The sequence below is a fragment of the Bombina bombina genome, chromosome 4, assembly GCF_027579735.1.
Source record: "Bombina bombina isolate aBomBom1 chromosome 4, aBomBom1.pri, whole genome shotgun sequence".
NCBI lineage: Eukaryota > Metazoa > Chordata > Amphibia > Anura > Bombinatoridae > Bombina > Bombina bombina.
In genome coordinates this window covers 248,872,515-248,897,393 of record NC_069502.1, presented here as the reverse complement: position 1 = coordinate 248,897,393, position 24,879 = coordinate 248,872,515, and the positions used below count along the sequence as shown (strand labels likewise).

At 37.9% G+C, this 24,879-nt stretch overlaps 1 protein-coding gene across 1 annotated transcript in view; it reads left to right on the top strand.

Moving 5' to 3' along the window:
• LOC128656139 (claudin-19) overlaps positions 1–24,879 on the top strand; it is a 251,298-nt gene that overhangs the window by 35,993 nt on the left and 190,426 nt on the right. The window contains exon 2 of the mRNA XM_053709865.1: positions 23,691–23,939. Coding sequence (XP_053565840.1) covers positions 23,720–23,939 — 220 coding nt within the window. The 5' untranslated portion in view covers positions 23,691–23,719. The remainder of the gene's footprint in view (positions 1–23,690; positions 23,940–24,879) is intronic.

Here is a 24,879-nt window from a genome sequence, read left to right as displayed (position 1 = left end):
TTTTTGGTACTTTAGTTAGTTTATTTAATTGTATTTAATTGTAGTTAATTGTAGGTAATTTATTTAATTAATTTAATGATAGTGTAGTGTTAGGTTTAATTGTAACTTAGGTTAGGATTTATTTTACAGGTAATTTTGTATTTCTTTTAGCTAGGTAGTTATTAAATAGTTAATAACTATTTAATAACTATTCTAACTAGCTAAAATAAATACAAAGTTACCTGTAAAATAAATATAAATCCTAAAATAGCTACAATGTAATTATTAATTATATTGTAGCTATATTAGGGTTTATTTTATAGGTAAGTATTTAGTTTTAAATAGGAATAATTTATTTAATGATAGTGTAGTGTTAGGTGTAATTGTAACTTAGGTTAGTTTTTATTTTACAGGTAAAGTTGACTTTATTTTATCTAGGTAGCTATTAAATAGTTAATAACTATTTAATAGCTATTGTACCTAGTTAAAATAAATTGAAATTTGCCTGTAAAATAAAAATAAATCCTAAGATAGCTATAATATAATTATTATTTATATTGTAGCTATATTAGGGTTTATTTAAAGGTAAGTATTTAGTTTTAAATAGGATTAATTTAGTTAATAAAAATTATAATATTTATATGTATTTAATTAATATTTAAGTTAGGGGGGTGTTAGGGTTAGGGTTATTTTAGTGGCGGTGTAGGGGGGGCAGGATAGGAGTTAATAAATGTATTATAGGTGGCGACGGTGTAGGGGGGCAGATTAGGGGTTAATAAGTTTAATATAGGTGGCGGCGGGGTCCGGGAGCGGCGGTTTAGGGGATAAACAATTTATTTAGTTGCGGCGGGGTCCGGGATCGGCAGGATAGGGGTTAATAAATTTATTATTGTTGGCGGCGGTATAGGGGGGGCAGGATAGGGGTTACTAGGTATAATGTAGGTGGCGGTGGGCTCCGGGAGTGGCAGTTTAGGGGTTAATACATTTATTAAAGTTGCGGCGGGGTCTAGGAGCAGCGGTTTAGGGGTTAATACATTTATAAGAGTTGCGGCGGGGTCTAGGAGCGGCGGTTTAGGGGTTAATAACTTTATTTAGTTGCGGGTGGCTCCGGGGGCGCCGGTATAGGGGGTAGAACAGTATAGTTTAGTGTGGGTGCTTAGTGACAGGGGTATCAATAAAGCTGTCAAAAAGCCGAAGAGCAGCGAGATCGGATGAGTGATAACTATCACAGTCCGATGCTCATCGCCCCGTACTTGGTGCGCGGCTTTTTGACAGCTTTTTTGATAACTTTGGCAAGATTTTTCAGGTCCGCGGCGGCGATGGTAGGCGAGCTTAGGCGGGCGTATTGGGCCGGTGAAGGCAGGTAAGTAGTAGTAGACCTTAAATGGCTAACATATTTATTTAAATAAACTTTTTTTTTTTTTTTTTTTTTTCCTGAGAGTACACAAACAAACAAGGACACATTATTAGGCCTCTTACTTTAGTCTTCGGCGGTTATTATAAGTTTTGTTAGTTATACAACAGTAAAGAGAAAAGGAAAATTGAACTTTTCTAAATAACCAACTCTATCAAATCTAATGTGACATTATGACAAAGATTACTGTTAAGATATTGGGATAGAATTAGGCCATACTGTAAAAGTTCTGAATAATAGCAGCTTTGTAAAAACACAGAGGCAAATGCAACAAGATCATCTATGTATACTTATCAGATCTATTGTCCATCTAAGGGAGTAGTCCTCCTGTAAGGTCACTGCGTTAATTCTTTGTAGTTCTCTGCACCATTACGCTGTGTGACTGGTGGTAGAGTCTTTAAGATATTGTTTGATTATTGCGGTGTGGTCAGTTTTCTGACCTGTTTGTTGCTGACAATGTTACAAGATGAGGTTGAGTCTTTTTTGTTTCTGGGTTCTGCAGAGGAACTGTGGTCCTTAGTCGTGGCCTCTGATGGAGGTTCTATCCCGAGTGAATTGCAGAAGGAATTGGTGTCCTCTGGAGATCTGCATGTCAGACGGGTGTTGTTTCGAAGTACCCAAATTTGTGTGGGAAAGCCCCACCGATATGGGATTTTTCTGTTGCGGAGTGTGGTAGTTAGGGGGCCGAATTCTTTTCTGCGTTGTAGTGTTTGTGAGGCAAGGTCTTGATAGAACTGCAGAATATTGCCTCTAAATCTCACCGGCTGTAGTTTCCTCGACTGATTTAGGAGCATTTCTTTTTCTAAAAAATTCTTGAATCTGATAAAAATGTCTCTTGGGGAGGCAGATTCGGGAGGCTTTGGGCGGAGAGATCTGTGGGCTTGCACCCATTGAATATCAGTGGTGCATGAGGATTCTTTAATCTGCTGAAATAAAGCCTGCAGATAAACTGGAAAATCTCTAGGGAGAACTTCTTCAGGGACCCCTCTGATCCTAATGTTCTTGCGTCTACTCCAATTTTCTAAGTCCTCCAACTTTTCTTGTAACAGTGTAATTGTATCGTGTTGGGAGGTAACCTGGTCTGTGAGGGTCTGTACATCCTCCTTTATTTCATCTTGATTGGTTTCTAAGGCTTCCACTTGTGACCCCAAAATATGTATGTCTTGTCTCATACCTGCAAGTTCCTCTCTAATGCAGGTGTGAACAATATCAGCAATGTCCTGTTTAGATGGTAAGTCCTGCAAGATAGACGTGGTAAGCGTTGCTTCTTCTTCCTGCGAGTTGGAAAGATTGCCAGTTTGGGATTCCAAAGATGTTTTTTTAATCCTTGTTTCAGAAGGATCTTGCGTTTGCATATATGAGGAAATAGTGGCCATTTTCCCTGAGGGTGGTTTCAGGGGTTTATCTTGTTTTAACTGCCTTCTAGAGGCCATAGTGGTGGACACAGATGAAACAAATAGTATATACCGTCTTCTGAATCAGCAGGAGGTTTCTAAAGTGTTATTCCATTCAATAAACACTAATATTGTTGTCAATATAAGAAAGAGATCACCTGAGTTATTAGAGATGTTGTGAAGAGGTTAATGACAATGATAGGCCTCTATGAGATTCATCCCTCCTCTCAGTTTCAGCATTAGAGTGATTTTTAATATTTGAATGTGTTCAATCATTCACTTCACCCCTAAGTGTATTTGGATTATATGGTATATGACTGCTCCAGCCAAAAGTCTTAAGTGTTAAATCACTTTAGGTTAAAATATATAATTGCTCTCATGTAAAAACAACAGGGTCAGTCATTTCAGCTTATTACTGTGGCATTTTATATGAATATGTCCAAATGCTTGGTAAGGACCCCCCTTTTTTTTGGGTGAAGTTGCCAGTGCACTATATTTTATCCGGTCTGTGCTCAATATATCCCATAATTACCTTGGTGTAAGCAGGGCTGTCAGTTTACTCTGCAGGCTCCTGCCAGTGTCTCGCACTTACATTTTCATGTGCTTTAATTGCTCCGGTGGTCATTGTTGCCTCGTGGTTATGCCACGTATGGATCTAAGATGGCGGCCGGTGAAGATCCGGTAGCACTCGACACTGGCATGGGACTAAGGTATAGTATAAGGAGCGGCTATTTACAAAGTGTCACCTTAAGGTTCCCAAAGTCCCTCAATCTTTAAATTGCCTCGCCACATAGGTTCTGCGGTGTCCGCAGAGTGGATTCTTTTGCAGCTCCGTCCCAGGGTCTGATTTAAGAGGAGGTGGGGATATGCCGTTAACGGATCTTAATAACCATTCTTACTTGTCCCCAGTGCGATCCAAGCAGTCTGTGTCTGCAGCGGTGGTTAGTCAATCTCTAGCAATCATTGTTGGCCAAATTATATACCCTTAGTGTGGGAATAAACAAGTTATTTTGGGCTGCTAACTCGGAGCTCCGGACTTACGCTGCTCTCATGTCAGCAGCGAGGCTCCACCCCCAAATTAATGTATTATTGATGCTCAATACGGCAGGAGTGGAAAGATCCTGGATAAAACCATAGTGTAGTATAGTATAAATGGATGGCCAAAAATATGATATAACATATTAAGGGGGGTGTATGGGTGCATGAACAAAAAAAAATATATATATGCACACACACACATACAAACTTACAGGACCCACTCAGGGAATACATGCATGAATGTACATATACACAAACATGAAGAGAAACCACTGGTAACAATCAAAAAAAGGAGGAATTATCCAATCTAAGAAAGGATTATTAAATGTACCACCTAATATAAAAACTGTTACGCTAGTTTAGTGCATACACATATATAAAAACACAATATATAATATAATAGCAATACATGTAAATATATTAGTGCGTAATGTGCCAAAAAACACATGAGTAAATCTCTGTATGTAAAAATATATATACTAATTCTTTAGGAGTAAATAGAGCTCAACTCAGATGACACTATTAGATAGAATAAACAGGAATAAGTTTGCAATGACTATTTCCAATAATTAATCAAGTCATATTCTGAGTTGAGTCCCCTAGGTACTCTAGTGTGTAATCTAAACACCCAGAACATCTCACGTTAACTCAGGATTTTATCCCTGTCTCCTCCTCTAGGAGGGGGCTTAACGCATTCTATGGCTTGCCATCTGAAAGTTTCATTATTTCTCTGATGTACATTCCTGAAATGTTTCACCAGAGGTGTCGTTGCTTCCCCTATTTTAATGGTGGATAAATGATTATGAATCCTGGTATTGACATAATTCGTCGTGAGACCAATATATTGGAGATGGCATTCAATAAACGTGATCTGGTAGATGACATAGGAGGATGTACAGTTCAGGCAAGAGGAGATCTTAAATTCCTCCCCAGTGACCTCGGACCGAAAGTATCTGAGAAAATACAGAACTCACATGGTCTACATTTCAATTTGCCACACTTGTACATCCCCCTATGTCTAACCCATGCACTTTGAGTCAAGTAGGCCACCAGAGGTAGTTTTGATGGTGAAAGGTAGTTGCCAATGGTTTTGCTGCGTCTGTATGAACAACGCAGACCCCCTTCGACACTATCTAACAGGTTTTCATCTGCTGATAATATGCTAAAATGTCTGTTCACTATTTTGCAGATGTCCTTGTACTCATTACTATCATGTCTAGAGTCCCTGAGTAGGTCCACTCTATCTATTCTATCCACCTGAGTTTATGCTCTATTGATAACATGTTTCAGGTAACCCCTTTGCTGTAATCTTTCCCTCATTATCTTACATTGCTTGGTGTATACTATTCGATCCTTACAATTCCTTTTAACTCTGATCAATTATCCCTTTGCAACCGCAAAAAGGACATGTTGAGGATGGCAGCTATTAGACTGTAAGAGTGTATTCTTTGTAATGGCTTGTGATATAGATCAACATTGATGCAACCATTATCCATGCCTGTCAGGGTGATATCCAAATAGTTGATGGAGGTTTTTGACTTTCAAATGTAAATCTCAAACCCACCGTATTGTTATTGTTCAAACTCTGGATAAAGTCTTTGACACATGTCAGAAGCCCCTGCCAAATAAATAGCAGGTCATCAATGTAGCGCCTATACAGCACTACATAGTACTTGATGGTGTTTCCATCTCCATAGATGTAGGACTGCTCCCACCAACCCATAAAAAGGTTGGCATAGGAGGGGCAAACTTGGACCCCATAGCAGTCCCACACCCCTGGAGATAAAATTCACCCTGAAACTGGAAATAGTTATGTGTCAACAGGAACCTTGTGACTCTCAACACAAAATTAATATTAATTACTCTCTGGTAAAATTAGATTAGTCATTAAGGAAAAAGGCAATAGCATTTAACCCTTCCTCATGAGGAATTGAGGAGTAGAGAGCCACGATGTCCACTGTTAGCCAAGAGAAATTAGTCACATCCCAAATTGTATTTTCCATCAAACAGATGATATCCTTAGTGTCCCTAACATAACTGTAAAGGTTGACTACAAAAAGATGGAGAATGGCATCCAACCATTCAGAAAGATGTTCTGAGAGTGAGCCTATTCCACTGACTATAGGTCGTCCCTGAATATTTTCAGTGGACTTATGTACCTTTGGAAGATGGTGGAAGATAGGCACTACCGGGTGTTCAACTAACAGATAGTCATGAGTTGCCCTGTCAAAATGCCCATCCTCCAAACCATCGTCCAAAAGTGACCTTAGTTCTATCAAGAATACTCTGGTGGGATCACTGTCTAGACATTTGTAATGAGTAGTGTCCCTTAATTGTCGGTGTGCCTCCCCTGTTTATACTGTCCTATCCAAAATGACCACTGAGCCCCCCCTTGTCAGCTGAGCGTATAACTATCTCTTTCATTGCCTGAAGCTCTTTTAAGGCTAGTTTCTCCTTTCTTGACAAATTCTGTTTCACAGATTTGCCTTTATTAGTATAGGATAACAGTCAGATCGTCTTCTACTCTTTTGTAGAACATTTCAAGTATATTTCCATGGCTGTGTATAGGGTAAAACTCTGAAGGACTTTTGAAGCCACTAAAGCTTCTTACTGTTTTGGGCTCTCCATCATAGGTACTCTGTATCCCCATAGGCCCCTAGTTATCAAGCCGTCAACCTCAAATACGCTGGAATTCAAGCCCTGCTGCCCGGCAAAAGTAGAATATAGTGACGTAAGCTTCGATCTGCCAGACACAGATCGATTCTTACGTCACTCCAGATGTTCCAAACGCAAGTTCGGCACAATCTGACTAATTTTGCTAGTTATCAAATGACTAGCAGGTACGCTCGGCACTTTTCCGGCCTAGCGTACCTGGTTTTCAATCCGCCGCCCTGGAGGCAGCGGATCCCATAGGAATCAATGGGAGTCTGACCATACCGAAAGCTCATGTTTGCTGCTGCCCGACATTCCATTGATTCCTATTGGAAATCTCTGCACCTAACACCCTAACATGTACCCCGAGTCTAAACACCGCTAATCTGCCCCCCTACACCGCCGAAACTAAATACATTTATTACCCCCTAAACCGCCGCTCCCGGACCCGCCGCAACCTACATTATACATATTAACCCTTAATCTGCCGCCCCCTACACTGCCGCAACTAAATAAAGTTATTCCCCCCTAAACCACCGCTCCCGGACACTGCCGCAACTATAATAAATATGTTAACCCCTAAACCACCGCTACCGGACCCCGCTGCAACTATAATAAATATGTTAACCCCTAAACCACCGCTCCCAGACCCCGCCGCCACCTACATAATACCTATTAACCCCTATCCTGCCCCTTCTACACCGCCGCCACCTATAATAAATTTATTAACCCCTATCCTGCCCCCCCTACACCGCCGCCACCTATAATACATTTATTAACCCCTATCCTGCCCCCCCTACACCGCCACAACTATAATAAATATGTTAACCCCTAAACCCAAGTCTAACCCTAACACCCACCTAACTTAAATATTAATTAAATACATCTAAATATTATAACTCTTATTAACTAAATTAATCCTATTTAAAACTAAATACCTTTAAAATAAACCCTAATATAGCTACAATATAAATAATAATTATATTGTATCTATCTTAGGATTTATTTTTATTTCACAGGCAAATTTCTATTTATTTTAACTAGGTACAATAGCTATTAAATAGTTAATAACTGTTTAATAGCTACCTAGCTAAAATAAAGAGAATTTTACCTGTAAAATAAAAACTAACCTAAGTTACAATTACACCTAACACTACACTATCATTAAATAAATTATTCCTATTTAAAACTAAATACTTACCTGTAAAATAAACCCTAAGATAGCTACAATGTAATTAATAATTACATTGTAGCTATTTTAGGATTTATATTTATTTTACAGGTAACTTTGTATTTATTTTAGCTAGTTAGAATAGTTATTAAATAGTTATTAACTATTTAATAACTACCTAGCTAAAAAAAATACAAAATTACCTGTAAAATAAATTCTAACCTAAGTTACAATTAAACCTAACACTACACTATCATTAAATAAATTAAATAAATTAGCTACAAATAACTACAATTAAATACAATTAAATAAACTAACTAAAGTACAAAAAATAAAAAAAACTAAGTTACAAAAAATACAAGTTACAAACATGTAAAAAATATTACAACAATTTTAAGTTACTTACACCTAATCTAAGCCCCCTAATAAAATAACAAAGCCCCCCAAAATAAAAAAAAATGTCCTACCCTATTCTACATTAAAAGTTAATAGCTCTATTACCTTACCAGCCCTTAAAAGGGCCTTTTGCGGGACATGTCCCAAAGAAATCAGCTCTTTTGCCTGTAAAATTTTTTTACAACCCCCCACATTAAAACCCACCACCCACACACCCCTACTCTAACCCAAACCCCCCTTAAATAAACCTAACACTACCCCCCTGAAGATCATCCTACCTTTAGCCGTCTTCAGCCAGCCGACCACCGATGGAACAGAAGAGGACATCCGCAGCGGCCGAAGTCATCATCCAAGGGGCGCTGAAGAAGTCTTCCATCCGATTGAAGCCATCATCCAAGGGGCACTGAAGAGGTCTTCCATCCGATTGAAGTCTTCATCCAGGCGGCGTCTTCAATCTTCATCCATCCGGAGCGGAGCCATCTTCAGACGAGCCGACGCAGAGCCATATTCTTCCACCGACGACTTCCCGACGAATGACGGTTCTTTTAAGTGATGTCATCCAAGATGGCGTCCCTCGAATTCCGATTGGCTGATAGGATTCTATCAGCCAATCGGAATTAAGGTAGGAAAAATCTGATGGGCTGATTGGATAAGCCAGTCGGATTAAACTTCAATCTGATTGGCTGATTCAATCAGCCAATCAGATTTTTCCTACCTTAATTCCGATTGGCTGATAGAATCCTATCAGCCAATCGGAATTCGAGGGACGCCATCTTGGATGACGTCACTTAAAGGAACCGTCATTCGTCGGGAAGTCGTCGGTGGAAGAAGATGGCTCCGCGTCGGCTCGTCTGAAGATGGCTCCACTCCGCTCCGGATGGATGAAGATTGAAGACGCCACCTGAATTAAAACTTCAGTTGGATGGAAGACCTCTTCAGCGCCCCTTGGATGATGACTTCAATTGGATGGAAGACTTCTTCAGCGCCCCTTGGATGATGACTTTGGCCGCTGCGGATGTCCTCTTCTGTTCCATCGGTGGTCGGCTGGCTGAAGACGGCTAAAGTTAGGATGATCTTCAGGGGGGTAGTGTTAGGTTTATTTAAGGGGGGTTTGGGTTAGAGTAGGGGTGTGTGGGTGGTGGGTTTTAATGTTGAGGGGTTTGTAATTTTTTTTTTACAGGCAAAAGAGCAGATTTCTTTGGGGCATGCCCCACAAAAGGCCCTTTTAAGGGCTGGTAAGGTAATAGAGCTGTTAACTTTTTAATGTAGAATAGGGTAGGGCATTTTTTTATTTTGGGGGGCTTTGTTATTTTATTAGGGGGCTTAGATTAGGTGTAAGTATCTTAAAATTGTTGTAATATTTTTTAAATATTTGTAACTTATTTTGTTTTATTTTTTGTAACTTAGTTTTTTTTATTTTTTGCACTTTAGTTAGTTTATTCAATTGTATTTAATTTTAGTTATTTGTAGCTAATTTATTTAATTTATTTAATGATAGTGTAGTGTTAGGTTTAATTGTAACTTAGGTTAGGATTTATTTTACAGGTAATTTTGTATTTCTTTTAGCTAGGTAGTTATTAAATAGTTAATAACTATTTAATAACTATTCTAACTAGCTAAAATAAATACAAAGTTACCTGTAAAATAAATATAAATCCTAAAATAGCTACAATGCAATTATTAATTATATTGTAGCTATCTTAGGGTTTATTTTACAGGTAAGTATTTAGTTTTAAATAGGAATAATTTATTTAATGATAGTGTAGTGTTAGGTGTAATTGTAACTTAGGTTAGCTTTTATTTTACAGGTAAATCTCTCTTTAGTTATTAACTATTTAATAGCTATTGTACCTAGTTAAAATAAATTGAAATTTGCCTGTAAAATAAAAATAAATCCTAAGATAGATACAATATAATTATTATTTATATTGTAGCTATATTAGGGTTTATTTTAAAGGTAAGTATTTTGTTTTAAATAGGATTAATTTAGTTAATAAGAGTTATAACATTTAGATGTATTTAATTAATATTTAAGTTAGGTGGGTGTTAGGGTTAGGGTTAGACTTAGGTTTAGGGGTTAATAATTTTATTATAGTGGCGGCGGTGTAGGGGGGGGGGGGCAGGATAGGGGTTAATAAATGTATTATAGGTGCGGCGGTGTAGGGGGGGCAGGATAGGGGTTAATACATTTATTATAGGTGGCGATGGTGTAGGGGGGCAGATTAGGGGTTAATAAATTTAATATAGGTGGCAGCGGGGTCCGGGAGCGGCGGTTTAGGGGTTAAACAATTTATTTAGTTGCGGCGGGGTCCAGGATCGGCAGGATAGGGGTTAATAAATTTATTATAGACAGCGGCGGTATAGGGGGGCAGGATAGGGGTTACTAGGTATAATGTAGGTGGCGGGGGGCTCCGGGAGCGGCGGTTTAGGGGTTAATACATTTATTATAGTTGCGGCGGGGTCTAGGAGCAGCGGTTTAGGGGTTAATAACTTTATTTAGTTATGGGGCGCTATAGGGGGTAGAACAGTGTAGTTTAGTGTGGGTGCTTAGTGACAGCTTATCAATAAAGCTGTGAAAAAGCCGAAGAGCAGCGAGATCGGATTAGTGATAACTATCACAGTCCTCTGCTCATCGCCCCGTACTTGGTGTGTGGCTTTTTAACAGCTTTATTGATAACTTTGGTGAGCGTATTCAGGTCCGCGGCAGCGATGGTAGGCGAGCTTAGGCGGCCGTATTGGGGCCGGCGATGGCAGGTAAGTAGACACATTGATAACTAGGCCCCATAGTGTGTAGTGTATTAATATCACATACTTCCTTAAAATTCAATGTGGAATCCCTATTAGTGGTGGATACAACAGCAGTTAGTGCCAAAGATTGCTGATCATAAGTGGTATCCTTGGATTGACTGTTAAAGTGTTTTTGTAGGATGAGATTACGAATCAATCTATTAATATCAAGCATGGTTTAAAATAGTTCAAAGGAACATGAAGGGGCAAAATTCAAGCCATAACTCAGAACTCTTCAATGTGTATCAGACAGTGTACAAGATGAGAGGTTTATCACGTTGTTTACTGATATTTTGTGTTCTTGTTCACTCTCAGTGGATATCTCCCTTGTTTTTCCTGTCCTACCCCTGTTTTCTCTGTTGGTTTGTAAAAAAACCTGTTTGAAGACTCTCCGATCTTCACCTGAGTTGCTCATTATTACATATGTACTGGTCTGGGGGATACTGGTAACATATTTAGAGACAGTAGTTTTGGGTCTGACTACCTGGTTACTAGTGTCTGGTGTAGGTGGAGGACAAGCAATGGTTACCTGTTTCTCTGTATTTTTCAGAATACCTTTAATCACCTTAGAAGTGTTTTCAATATCTGAGTTCCCCACGTCCTCACCTGACTCGACTTCGCTTCCAGATGCACCTGAGTATATAGGCTCTCTGTCTGATGACCCACTGTGTCCCCCTCTGCCCCTATTCCTATTTCTAGATCTTCCTCTCCTGCAAAAATGTCTTTTATTTCCTTTCTTTTGAGAATGATGCCAAATATAAACTGATTTGTTTTCGTAATCAGTCTGATCACGTATATACTTGGTATGTTTTACATTCAATATAAGGTTCTTGGAACCAAGGGTAGCATTTTTTTAAAATACCATCAAATTTAGGGAAATCAGTGTCATGTATTCTATAATTCATTTCGACTTGCATGGAGCCTATTTCTTCCCTTATTTTATCTAATTGTTTGGTTTTATAGATAATCAGCAAATGCATTAATCTAAAGGAGCATTCAGATAAAACTAAGTTCCAAGACTCCATAAAATCAGGTTCATTTACAACAAAAGTAGGAAATTTGTTAACCCTTAATCCCCTAGGGACTATTTTGAGCTTAAAGGATTACATTCTGTTATAACTTTTAAGCTAAACAACTAACATATTAAAGTTAATAAACATTAATTAAAACCTACTGACCTATATTTTCTCCAAAACAAAGTTTCATAACGTTCTAAAAGTTATATCTTTTATTCGCCGATGATGTCACGTTATCCTGCCCACTATTTTCAGCACTACATGTTCAAAATACTTAAACCAATAACTTTGTGTTTAAAGCTCCATTTTGAAACCTAGGTATTGTAAACGGATTGGTACAGAGCAAAGGATACCCACGGAGTGGGTTTGGAAAACAATTAAATTTGCAGACAAGATTTCTGATATACGGTAGAGATATGTTAATGAAATGCTATTGATAAAAAGCGTATTTGGGGTAGTTAGTTAGTAACAGGCAAAGAAAATATTTACTTACAGTGGCCCTTTAAGGTACTTGTCCAAAGTCCAAATGTCAAACTGCAGTTTATGTTCTTTTATCAGCAGTCTCTCCATAGCATCAAAAAGTTCTCCCAGGGAATAAACAGAAATGTCAGTTGTAAATACTTTATCCATATCCATGTCACCTTGACCTCTTTCAGTAACAGACAATAATGAGTAAAAGTTTATGTTGGAGTCCTCCATGGTAAAAGAGCTCTCACTTTTGCTTGTACTAATGAAGGGTGCTGCCAGATAGCATCTAATAATAAGCACAATAGCAGAAAGGTTCACTAGTAGTGCAATACATGTATATATGTAAGTATGTATAAACAATATTTATGCAAAGGATATTATATGCATTCATATTTGTTTATTTTTTACAATTGTGCCTTTGTTCACTGTATAAGGGAGACTAGGATCACTTTCTATACATATGTGCATCTTATACATTTCTGAGTAGATGTTACTAAACATGTGTCAGAACTTTGGATTGTGCAATTTATATGCAAGCATACCTCAGTATCCCAATTATATAACTATATATGTATTTACTATTGGGCGCCTATAACTTTATATTATATTATATTAGGTTTTATATTAGGTTTGATTGCCTGTATCACTTTGTAATGCACTTTCCACCTTTTCTTTTTGGTACAGGTAATAATATGAGGTTGAAGTAAGGGTTAATTTCACACATTCAATCCAGGCATTGGTGTATTTGTAAACCAATCATTAACTAGTTTTGCTTTTAAAAAGGTAACACAGGTGTACTGAATTAGCTATGATTATGGCGCTACAGCCGAAATATGTCAGCCTTCAGTTTGCCTGTGATGTTTCACTGAATGTGCCTTAAACCCTCCTGGGTATTTTAACCTAATGCAGGGGTGTCAAACAGGCGGCCCAGGGGCCGCATGTGGCCCACAACCTAGTTTGTGTGGCCCACGATGCCTCCATGAAAAATAATATGAAAAATAATTATAATATGCTTAATACTTAAAGAGTGAGTGCACTGATTTCAACCATCATTTTTCCCATTCATTTCTCCATAATTTTTTATTTTACTAAAATCACTATATATTTTATATAATATACAACAGGTATATGTCTATCACTATATAAACAGTGGGTCCCTATGCTGAATACCTTGTGATCCACTATTTATAATGCAGAGGAAATGTTATACTATGTGCATGCGTATGCTAAACTGTGAGTGCGCTCGGAACAGGGCTGCTAGAGAAAAAAGCACAGACTTTGTGGGAAAGTAACCAGATGGAACGTGTGTCTCGCCTCCTAAAAAACATTAGAGCTTGATTCATCAAGCCAAAGTAAGTTAATTAGGAATTACAGAACAACAATCTTTTGAAATATATACAGTTATAGCAAACGCCACTACTTTGTTTAGCAATGTAGCTATTCTGCGGCCCTTGTGAGTTGCACTTGTATGGAAAATGGTCCGCGACTCAAATGAGTTTGACACACCTGACCTAATGGATCAATAAAGTTGTTTTTACCTTGCCCCTGGAATTTTTTTGCTTTCTTCTAACTACTGGCCAGTTTTCCAAGAGGCAAGGGGAGCTCGACTTCTCACTTGCTTGATGTTTAAGACAGCTGGGCTTTGTGTGGATATACTCCATTGGCTACGGCCGATAATGTGACCGGACACGCCCCCTGCTTCATGGAAGGAGGTGTTGTGTCTATTATTTAACGGACCCAGCTGCATATTATACTCTTCTGGGTATGGAGTGAGAATCCAGATTGTTTATACATACATGTATTGTGCTACTAGTGAACCTTTCTGCTATTGTGTGTATATATAACTACCACTTGTACTGTTAATTCAAAATATCCATATAAATGAGAACTAGTAAACCTTTAATGAGGCTAAGGGGCCCATTTATCAAGCTCCGGCTAGAGCGTGAGGCCCTGTGTTTCCCGCGAGCCTTCAGCTCACCAGAAACAGCAGTTATGAAGCAGAGGTCTAAAGACCGCTGCTCCATAACCTCTCCGCCTGCTCTGAGCAGGCGGACAGACATCGCTGCAATTCAACCCGATCGAGTAAGATCGGTTTGATTGACACCCCCCTGCTGGTAGCTGATTGGCCGCAAGTCTGCAGGGGGCGGTGTTGCACCAGCAGCTCTTGTGAGCTGCTGGTGCAATGCTGAATATGGCGAGCGTATTGCTCTCCGCATTCAGCGAGGTCTGGCGGACCTGATCCGCACTGTCAGATCAGGTCCGCCAGACCTTTGATAAATATCCCCCTAAGACAGGAGTGTGTATAATGCTTAAAGACGAATATTATCTTTTATTAATTACACATACATACTATCTAACAGTGGTGTCCCCTACTATTCATATTGAGATTAGAATCACCAATCCAATCCTAAAAACAACCTGCCTATCTTAAGCAGTGTAGCATAATGATTAACAGTTTTGTACTATTTTAACTAATTTTGACTATTTAAAAGGACAGTCTACATCAGAATTGTTATTGTTTTGAAAGATAGATAATCATTTTTTTACCCATTCCCTAGTGTTGCATAACCAACACAGTTATATTAAAACACTTTTTACCTCTGTGATTATCTTGTATCTAAGCCTCTGCAAACTGCCCCTTATTTCAGTTCTTTTGACAGACCTGCAACCTGATGTAACCAACCTGATGACAATACTCTGTCACCACTCAAGGGGGCGCTAATATACACAGAATATATATAGTGCTAGATCACTCCTATAATGTCAACAGATTACAAAATACAACAAAAATATAGTGTATATATAGTGTGACAAAATATACAAAATTATATAACTTATCAGTCCATAGGTGAATCAATCACTGAAAAAAGTGTTGTCCATTTGGACTTTTTTCTTGAATTCACGGCAGCTCTTTCCCAAATAGAAGAGGTTAACTGGAATCTGTGATGGTATAAAACAAACATACAAAAGGGCGCGTCTTAGTGTAATAAAGTACAAATGGTGTACAAATATGTGACAGCAGATGTTCAGGTACTCACAAGTGTGGCAGCACTCACTCGTGCTTAGTAGTGTATACTGGAATCTCACAGTGTCCCAGCTCACTGTTCTTTTCCCACAGGTCTCAGTCTAGGCTGTAGTCTCCAACCGCAAACAAACATGGACAGGCTCTCAGTCAAGTGATAAGTTTTAAAATCACTTTTATTAAAACAATGGTCTTTAAAAGCACAGTGTATACATATATCACTGTGTATTAAAATGCAACTAGTTTCTCAGCTAGCTTGCTGTTTCCTCAGGCATCTCTGTACTGTACCAAGCACTCTCTCTCTCTTTTATTACTTGCCCAGGTGCCGGTAAATAAATATATTTATGATCCAAAATGAGAGACCGCACTCTTAGGTCTTAAGTTCCACCAAAGTGAATTTATTCCCATTAACGTTTCGGGGATTCCCCCTTTATCAAACATGAAAATAAACCGTGACATACCTTACTTTATACCCCATATCAATATCACTATCCAGCTCTGTCAAGCAGGACTTCCGGTGGCGTCTCCCCCTTGCAACTGTGCATGCGTGGAGCAGCGCCATGGAAGCCCGACCTGGCCAACTGAGAAAGCAAAACAGAAAATACCGTAACTAAGATACGGAACAATATGCATAAGAGAAAACAGAAGATTGCTGATCAACATGTATAGTGTAGCATGGGTATATGACAAATTAAATACTGTTGTTATTGAGCCCTTAAACATACTACAATATTTGTATCTTCATTTTTAATCACCCATGTAATGCATATGTATCACTGTATATGTGAATCTACTGCAAGTTGATAGAATGGATATGTCACATTTGATACTATCAGCCACAACTGATTCTGTATGTCAGTCGGTGTATACATATGTCATATACATGTTACCTAGGATATAGACTGTACACATTCCAATGGTGAATATTGTTAACTTGAATTATATATATAAATAAATTAAAGTATATGACATATGTATAAATTACACTAAACAGGTAAAACACTTTCGGCTAGATTACGAGTTTGGCGTTAGCCTTAAAAAGCAGCGTTGAGAGGTCCCAACGCTGCTTTTTAACGCCCACAGGTATTACGAGTCTGGCAGGTACAGGTGTACCATTCACTTTTCTTCCGTGACTCGAGCTTACCGCAAATTCCCTTACGTCAATTGCATATCCTATCTTTTTAATGGGATTTGCCTAACACTGGTATTACGAGTCTTGGAAGAAGTGAGCGGTAGACCCTTTCCTGTCCAGACTCCTACCACATTTAAAAGTCAGTAGTTTAGAGTTTTATGGGCTAATGCCGGAACATAAAACTCTTAACTAAAGTGCAAAAAAGTACACTAACACCCATAAACTACCTACTAACCCCTAACCCGAGGCCCCCCCCCGCACATCTCAAACACTTTAATAAATTATTTAACCCCTAATCTGCACCCCAGACATTGCCGCCACTTTAATAAATATATTAACCCCTAAACCGCCGCACTCCCACCTCGCAAACACTAGTTACATTTTATTAACCCCTAATCTGCCGCCTCCAACGTCGCCGCTACTATATTAAATTTATTAACCCCTAAACCTAAGTCTAACCCTAAGTCTAACCCCCCTAACTTAAATATAATTAAAAATAATCTAAATAAAATTACTACAATTAAATAAATTAATCCTATTTAAAACTAAATACTTACCTGTAAAATAAACCCTAAGCTAGCTACAATATAATATAATATAATAGTTACATTGTAGCCAATTTAGGGTTTTTATATATTTTACAGGCAACTTTGTATTTATTTTAACTAGGTAGAATAGTTATTAAATAGTTATTAAATATTTAATAACTTCCTAGTTAAAATAAGTACAAATATACCTGTAAAATAAACCCTAACCTAAGTTACAATTACACCTAACACTTCACTATCATTAAACTAATTACCTAAACTACCTACAATTAATTACAATTAAATTAAATAAACTAAAATTACGGAACCCCCCCCCCCCCCACTAAATAATGGGAAAAAAAAGAATTTTAAACTAATTACACCTAATCTAATCCCCCTAATAAAATAAAAAGCCCCCCAAAATAATAAAATTCCCTACCCTACACTAAATTACAAATAGCCCTTAAAAGGGCCTTTTGCAGGGCATTGCCCCAAAGTAATCAGTTCTTTCACCTGTAAAAAAAATACAATACCCCCCAACATTAAAACCCACCACCCACACACCCAACCCTATTCTAAAACCCACCCAATCCCCCCTTAAAAAAACCTAACACTATCCCCCTGAAGATCTCCCTTCCTTGAGCCGTCTTCACCGAGCCGGGCATAAGTGGTTCTCCAGAGGGGCAGAAGTCTTCATCCGATCCGGGCAGAAGAGGTCCTATAAACGGCAGAAGTCTTCATCCAGGCGGCATCTTCTATCTTCATCCATCCGGAGCGTGTCCATCTTCAATCCAGCCAACGCGGAGCCATCCTCTTCAAACGAAGTCCAAGCGAAGAATGAAGGTTCCTTTAAATGACGTCATCCAAGATGGAGTCCCTTGAATTCCGATTGGCTGATAGGATTCTATCAGCCAATCGGAATTAAGGTAGGAAAAATCCTATTGACTGATCCAATCAGCCAATAGGATTGAAGTTCAATCCTATTGGCTGATTGGATCAGCCAATAGGATTGAGCTTGCATTCTATTGGCTGTTCCAATCAGGGTTAGACTTAGGCTTAGGGGTTAATAAATTTATAATAGTGGCGGCGACATTGGCAGTGACAGATTAGGGGTTAATAAGTGTAGTTAGGTGGCGGCGACATTGGGGGCGGCAGATTAGGGGCTAATAAATATAATGTAGGTGTTGGCGATGTTGGGGGCAGTAGATTAGGGGTTCATAAGTATAATGTAGGTGGCGGCGGTGTCCGGAGCGGCAGATTAGGGGTTAATAATATAAAGCAGGTGTCAGCGATAGCGGGGGCAGCAGATTAGGGATTAATAAGTGTAATATTAGGGGTGTTTAGACTCGGGGTTCATGTTAGGGTGTTAGGTGCAGACATAGAATTCATTTCCCCATAGGAAACAATGGGGCTGCTTTAGGAGCTGAACGCTGCTTTTTTGCAGGTGTTAGTTTTTTTTCAGCCAGCTCAGCCCCATTGTTTCCTATGGGGAAATCGTGCACGAGCACGTTTAGCTAGCTCACCGCTGACTTAAGCAACGCTGGTATTGAGGTGAGATGTGGAGCTAAATTTTGCTCTCCGCTCACCTTTTTGCGGCTAACGCCAGGTTTAAAAAAAAACTTTAATACCAGCGTTGTCTTAAGGGAGCGGTGGGAAGAAAAGGCTCGTTAGCACCGCACCCCTGTTACCGCAAAACTCGTAATCTAGGTGTTTATGTTCATATTAAAACAAGGTAAATACATACTGCTCACATAAAGTACATTAGCATATTATAGACACTTATACCCACCAAACAGGTGTCACATGATCTACATATTACAAAATACTAACAGACTATAAGAAACACTGTAGGTCAAAATTAGTATTTAGGCCCTTTGGCATTAATGTGTGAATCCATCTGGATTATTTTTGCAACATAAGCCTTCCCCTGTCCCCTCCCCTTGTAAGTGGGGGGACATGATCAATGATGACATATTTCAAATGCATGGCAGTGTGCTTATGTTTGGCAAAATGTCTTGCCACAGGCTGATCAGAGTCTCCTTTATCAATTGCAGCCCATATGGCTGCCCTGTGGTTTGCCATTCTCGTTCGCAAGTCATCAATCGTTTTACCTACATAAAATCTGCCACATATTCTATGTAACAGATATATCACAAATTTGGTAGTGCAGGTGACACGATATTTAATCTTAAATTTCTTATTAGTCCATGGATGTGTGACCTCCGTACATTGTGTTAATGCACTGCAAGTTGTGTACCCTGTGCATTTGTAGCATCCTACGTTCTTCTTTTGTTTGCAGGGTAGTAAGAAATAACTCCATGGAGCAGGGTAAAATGGAACAGCTAGAAGTAATGTACCAGAAGTTTAAGGACAAAAAGTATGACATCAATTTGATTGATGAAGCCTTCCAGACAGCATGTAGGATGACACAACAACAAGGAGCAATGAACAACAAAACAGGAATAAACCAAATGTGATGACATATATCACTGAAGAAAGCCTACAGTAATATACTTGACCAACATTGGCGTATCATTGCAAGTGACAAAGGACTTCCACTACAGGGATCTCCGGTGCCCAGGATAAGTTAGCGCAGAGGGAAATCACTACGTGATGTACTCATGAGACCAGATCTGATGACAGCCTATACCAAAACTACTTGGCTACAACAAAAGAAGAAAGTAGGATGCTACAAATGCACAGGGTACACAACTTGCAGTGCATTAACACAATGTACGGAGGTCACACATCCATGGACTAATAAGAAATTTAGGATTAAATATTGTGTCACCTGCACTACCAAATTTGTGATATATCTGTTACATAGAATATGTGGCAGATTTTATGTAGGTAAAATGATTGATGACTTGCGAACGAAAATGGTAAACCACAGGGCAGCCATACGGGCTGCAATTGATAAAGGAGACTCTGATCAGCCATTGGCAAGACATTTTGCCAAACATAAGAACATCATTGATCATGTCCCCCCACTTACAAGGGGAGGGGACAGGGGAAGGCTTCTGTTGCAAAAACAATACAGATGAATTCACACTCTGGACACATTAATGCCAAAGGGCCTAAATATTCATTTTGACCTACAGTGTTTCTTATAGCCTGTTAGTATTTTGTAATATGTAGATCATGTGACACCTGTTTTGGTGGGTATAAGTGTCTATAATATGCTAATGTACTTTATGTGAGCAGTATGTATTTACCTTGTTTTAATATGAACATAAAGTGTTTTACCTGTTCAGTGTAATTTATACATATGTCATATACTTTATTTATTTATATATAAAATTCAAGTTACCAATATTCACCATTGGAATGTGTACAGTCTATATCCTAGGTAACATGTATATGACATATTTATACACCGACTGACATAGTGACATAGGTATTCTGTGTCAACCTCACCCTTTACTGAGCAATTCAAGCATCCATGTCTATTGGACGTATTTACTGCAAGTGTTCTGAATCTTGTATTAGACTTTAGTGTCTATGTTCAATCTTGCTGTTTCTGTGATTTTTATGCTGAACTACCAACTGTTCTTTTGCCTATCAATCAGTAAAGCAGTAAAGTATCTGTTCCTGCATTTGTTTTTGAGTTCTACACGCTTGAACTTCCTCATAGTATATATACATATATTTACCTCCCCCCACACAACCACATATATATATATACAGCCACACATTGGAGTCCTATACTGTCAAATACCTGAAACATGAAAATTCATATTTATTCAATATTAATATATTAATGTGTATTTACTGTACATATTTTAATTTTCATCACATGCAGGTAAATGTTATTTTGATTTAAAATAAAATAAAATAATATATATATATAAATGCTAGAGAGTCCCAGCACTAATTCCTCTTGTTGTTTTCAGGGTGCAAGCTGCCACTGTCCCATAAAGACAGTAAGAATATGTAGAATTTTAAAGAAAAGCTACAGAACTCTAAGTTTTCTTTAGTGATTTTTTTTTTAAGCTACAAACATAGGCAACGTTTCGGGCTGTGCCCTTTCTCAAGCCTATGTTTGTAGCTTGAAATAAATCACTAAAGAAAACTTGGAGTTCTGTAGCTTTTCTTTTCAATTCTACATATATATATATATATATATATATATATATATATATATATATATATATATATATATATATATATTATATATATATATATATATATATATAGTATATAAACACACATGCAGTTGTAATCAAAATGATTCAACCCCCATTGCAAATATGGTTTATTGTCAAAATTTACAGATTCCAGCTGTTTGCAATGAACAAATCAAACAAAAGCAATTGAAATAGCTCAACACAACGAATTCTTCAAGTGGTTTCCCCAGATTCAACTGAAAATGCAACTTTTAATGTATTCTGCAGTCTCAAAATAATTCAACCCCTTTATGGCAAGCGTCTTTAGTACTTAGTAGATTGCGGTTATGACCTGCTGCAAACAAGATGCATAGCCAGACACCAGCCTCTGGCAGCGTTCCTGAGGAATCTTAGCCCATTCCTCATGAGCAATGGCCTTCAGTTCAGTAATATTATTGGCTTTGCATGCTGCAACCGCCTTCTTCAAATCTCACCCGAGATTTTCTATGGGTTTCAAGAAAGGTGACTGTGATGGCCACTGTAGAATCTTCCAGGACTTCTTCTGCAACCAAGCCTTGGTGGTATTTGAGGTATGATTGGAATATGATTGGAGGTATGATGCAAAGCAGCCCCAAAGCATCACCAAGCCACCACCATTCTTAAATGTAGGCAGAGCGTTCTTTTCAGCATATGCTTCATTCTTCTTCCTCCAGACATACCGCTGATCCATCGGGGCGAAAAGTTCCAGTTTTGTTTCATCGCTCCACAGAACAGAATTCCAAAAATTCTGTGGCTTATTTATATGATTTTGAACATATTAAAGCCAACTTTTCTTGTGCTTTTGGGTCAGTAGTAGTGTATGTCTTGGAGTTCTGGCATGGAAACGTTCTGCATTTAGTATGTGCCCTACTGTGCAAACTGAAACCTCAGTTCCTGTTGCCACAAAGTCTTGCTGTAGGTCTTTTGCAGTCACTCAGGGGTCTTTCTCAACCTGCCTTATCAGAAATCTGGTTGCAGCTGTTCTGTCCCGTCCAAGTAGTGTAACCACTGTTGCTTTAACTTTTAACTTGTGAGCTATGCTTCCAATGGTGTCTCTAGGAACATTTAGTGCCTTCATTATCATTTTGTATAATGTTCCTTGTTTGTAAACGGCGATGATCTCTTATCTTAACATTTTGGACCATTCTTTTGACTTAGCCATATTTCTAACATGCAGTCAAATGTGACACTCAACAAACCCTTAGCCAGTTTAGGTATTTCATGTGTTCACACCTGGTGCAATTAATTAAGCCCTTGATTAGTTGCATCAGGTGTGCTTGAGACAACAACTGTTTTGCATATTTGTGCTGTTGTGAGAGATTCTATTCTGGTGGTTGAATAATTTTGAGACTGCAGAATTCATTAAAAGTCACATTTTCAGTTGAATTTGAGGAAACCATTTGAAGCATCCATTGTGTTGAGCTATTTCAATTGCTTTTGTTTGATTTGTTCATTGCAAACAGCTGAAAGTCTGTACATTTTGACAATAAACCTGATTTGCAATGGGGTTGAATAATTTTGCTTACAACTGTATACCTATATATCTATTCCTATAGAGATATAGGTATATATATATATATATATATATATATATATATATATATTACATTTCCATTATTAGATATTTATAGAAATATAGAAATATATAGAAATATATATTTTAAAATAAAAAATATTTTTTAAAATATGCGTAACTACAAGTGCTATTTTTTATTTTATTTTTTAAAGTGTGCTCCTTTTAAGTCTATGGGGAATAGAAGATATTGCGGTTGCATTATCCGAAACGCACCCACCCACGTTAAAAATTTACTTTGAGCAGTGATTTTTTTAGGGCTCCACTTGTAATCTGGCCCTAAATAAATAATACATAAATAATAAAACTGGGTTCTCAAAATTACTTTGTATACATTTGTTCCATCTAAAATAACAGGAATTAAAATGTATTCGATTTTTTTTATGAATTATTTACTTACACATTTGTGGAATTGTCCTTTTTAATCACTTTGCTGTATGCAACGTTTCCTACAAAATTGATTTTTAAAAAAAAAAAAAAAATATATATATATATATATATATATATATACAGTATATATATTCACACACACACACACATGTATATATATATATATATATATATATATATATATATATATTTACACACACACAAATATATATATATATTCACACACACACACACACATGTATATATATATATATATATATATATATATATATATATATATATTTACACACACACAAATATATATATATATATTCACACACACACACACATGTATATATATATATATATTTACACACACACAAATATATATATATATATATATGCACACACACACACACATTTTATATCTATCTATCTATCTATCTATCTATCTATCTATCTATCTATCTATTTCTCTGTTAAACCAATGTTTTTGTCCCATATCTACAATAGAAATATGTTTTGATTACAAGCTTCTTCAAAAACCACCTAGCATCCTCTGGGAGTTCATGAAAAAGAGTGATATCTTTCTAATTTGCTTTACCAGATTAGGATCCTTGACAAATCCATTGAAGTATGAGTTCAACCCCTCTACAGTTTTGTGCTTTTGCCCTTGCATTGGCCGGAATGATTAGCACCCTTGTAACAATTTCATCTACAAGATGGAAAACGTCCAGCAGTTCCGGCTCCCTTATCACCTCCACTGTTCTGTTTGAGGGTCTGTGGATGAATTGCGTGGGGACCTCTACAGGATCTGTGCAGTGTAAAAGGTTCACATCCGTCTTCAGTCTGGATAGTAAGTGACTTTATGATGTAAACTTGATAATGATGTGAGGATACTTATATTAAAAATCACTTATTATCACTCTCCATTCCTGAGTTAACATGACAGGTAGAGTTAGTTTTCTTTACAAAATAACACTGAGGGGTCAATTTATTATTGGCCGAATTGGGCCAATTCACCCTGTTTCCGTGCAAGCCTTTAAGTCCACCTCTGAGGCTGGGTACAGCAATCCGCCCGATCCTATACAATTGGACTGATTGTCCACGAATCTGCAGGGGGCGGTATTGCACAAGTAGTTAACTAGAACTGCTTGTGTAAAGCTGAATATGGACAGTGTATGCTGTCCGCATTCAGCGATGTATGGCGGACATGATACGCTACAGCGTATCATGTCCGCCAGACTTTAATAAATTGATCCCTGAGTGGAGGAGTTACTAATCAAACATTGGGCATCACATATAAAATACAACTCTGAAGACACTAAGGCATAGATCTCAATGGAGATTTTCATATGCAGCTACTATACAGAAAGATGCAAAAGCCATTTTTGTGCAGTGGCTCTATTTTTGCAGCTGTATTACAAATTCACAGTGACAGTGAGCAATGTCTTAGATAGATAGATAGATAGATGGATAGAAATAGAAGTGTTTCAGCTCAGTATAAAAAAATAGCTCAGTAACCCTAAATACAAACCAGCCTCCACCTCAGTAACACTAAGGGACCAATGATCTAAATGTCTCTGGCCTGGCGAGATTATTGAAGAATGTTTGCCAGACCATCTTTTTCCCTGGTGGAATGATCTAAAGACACATTTTACAATGAAAGGAGGGTGTCTCACTAAGGGGCGTATACTGCATTTTCGTATGGGGAAGAGATGCGGTTATTACAAAAGTGCATAATAAAACTCTTATTTTAAAAATCTTACAAAAAGAATAATTGAACCATTCACACA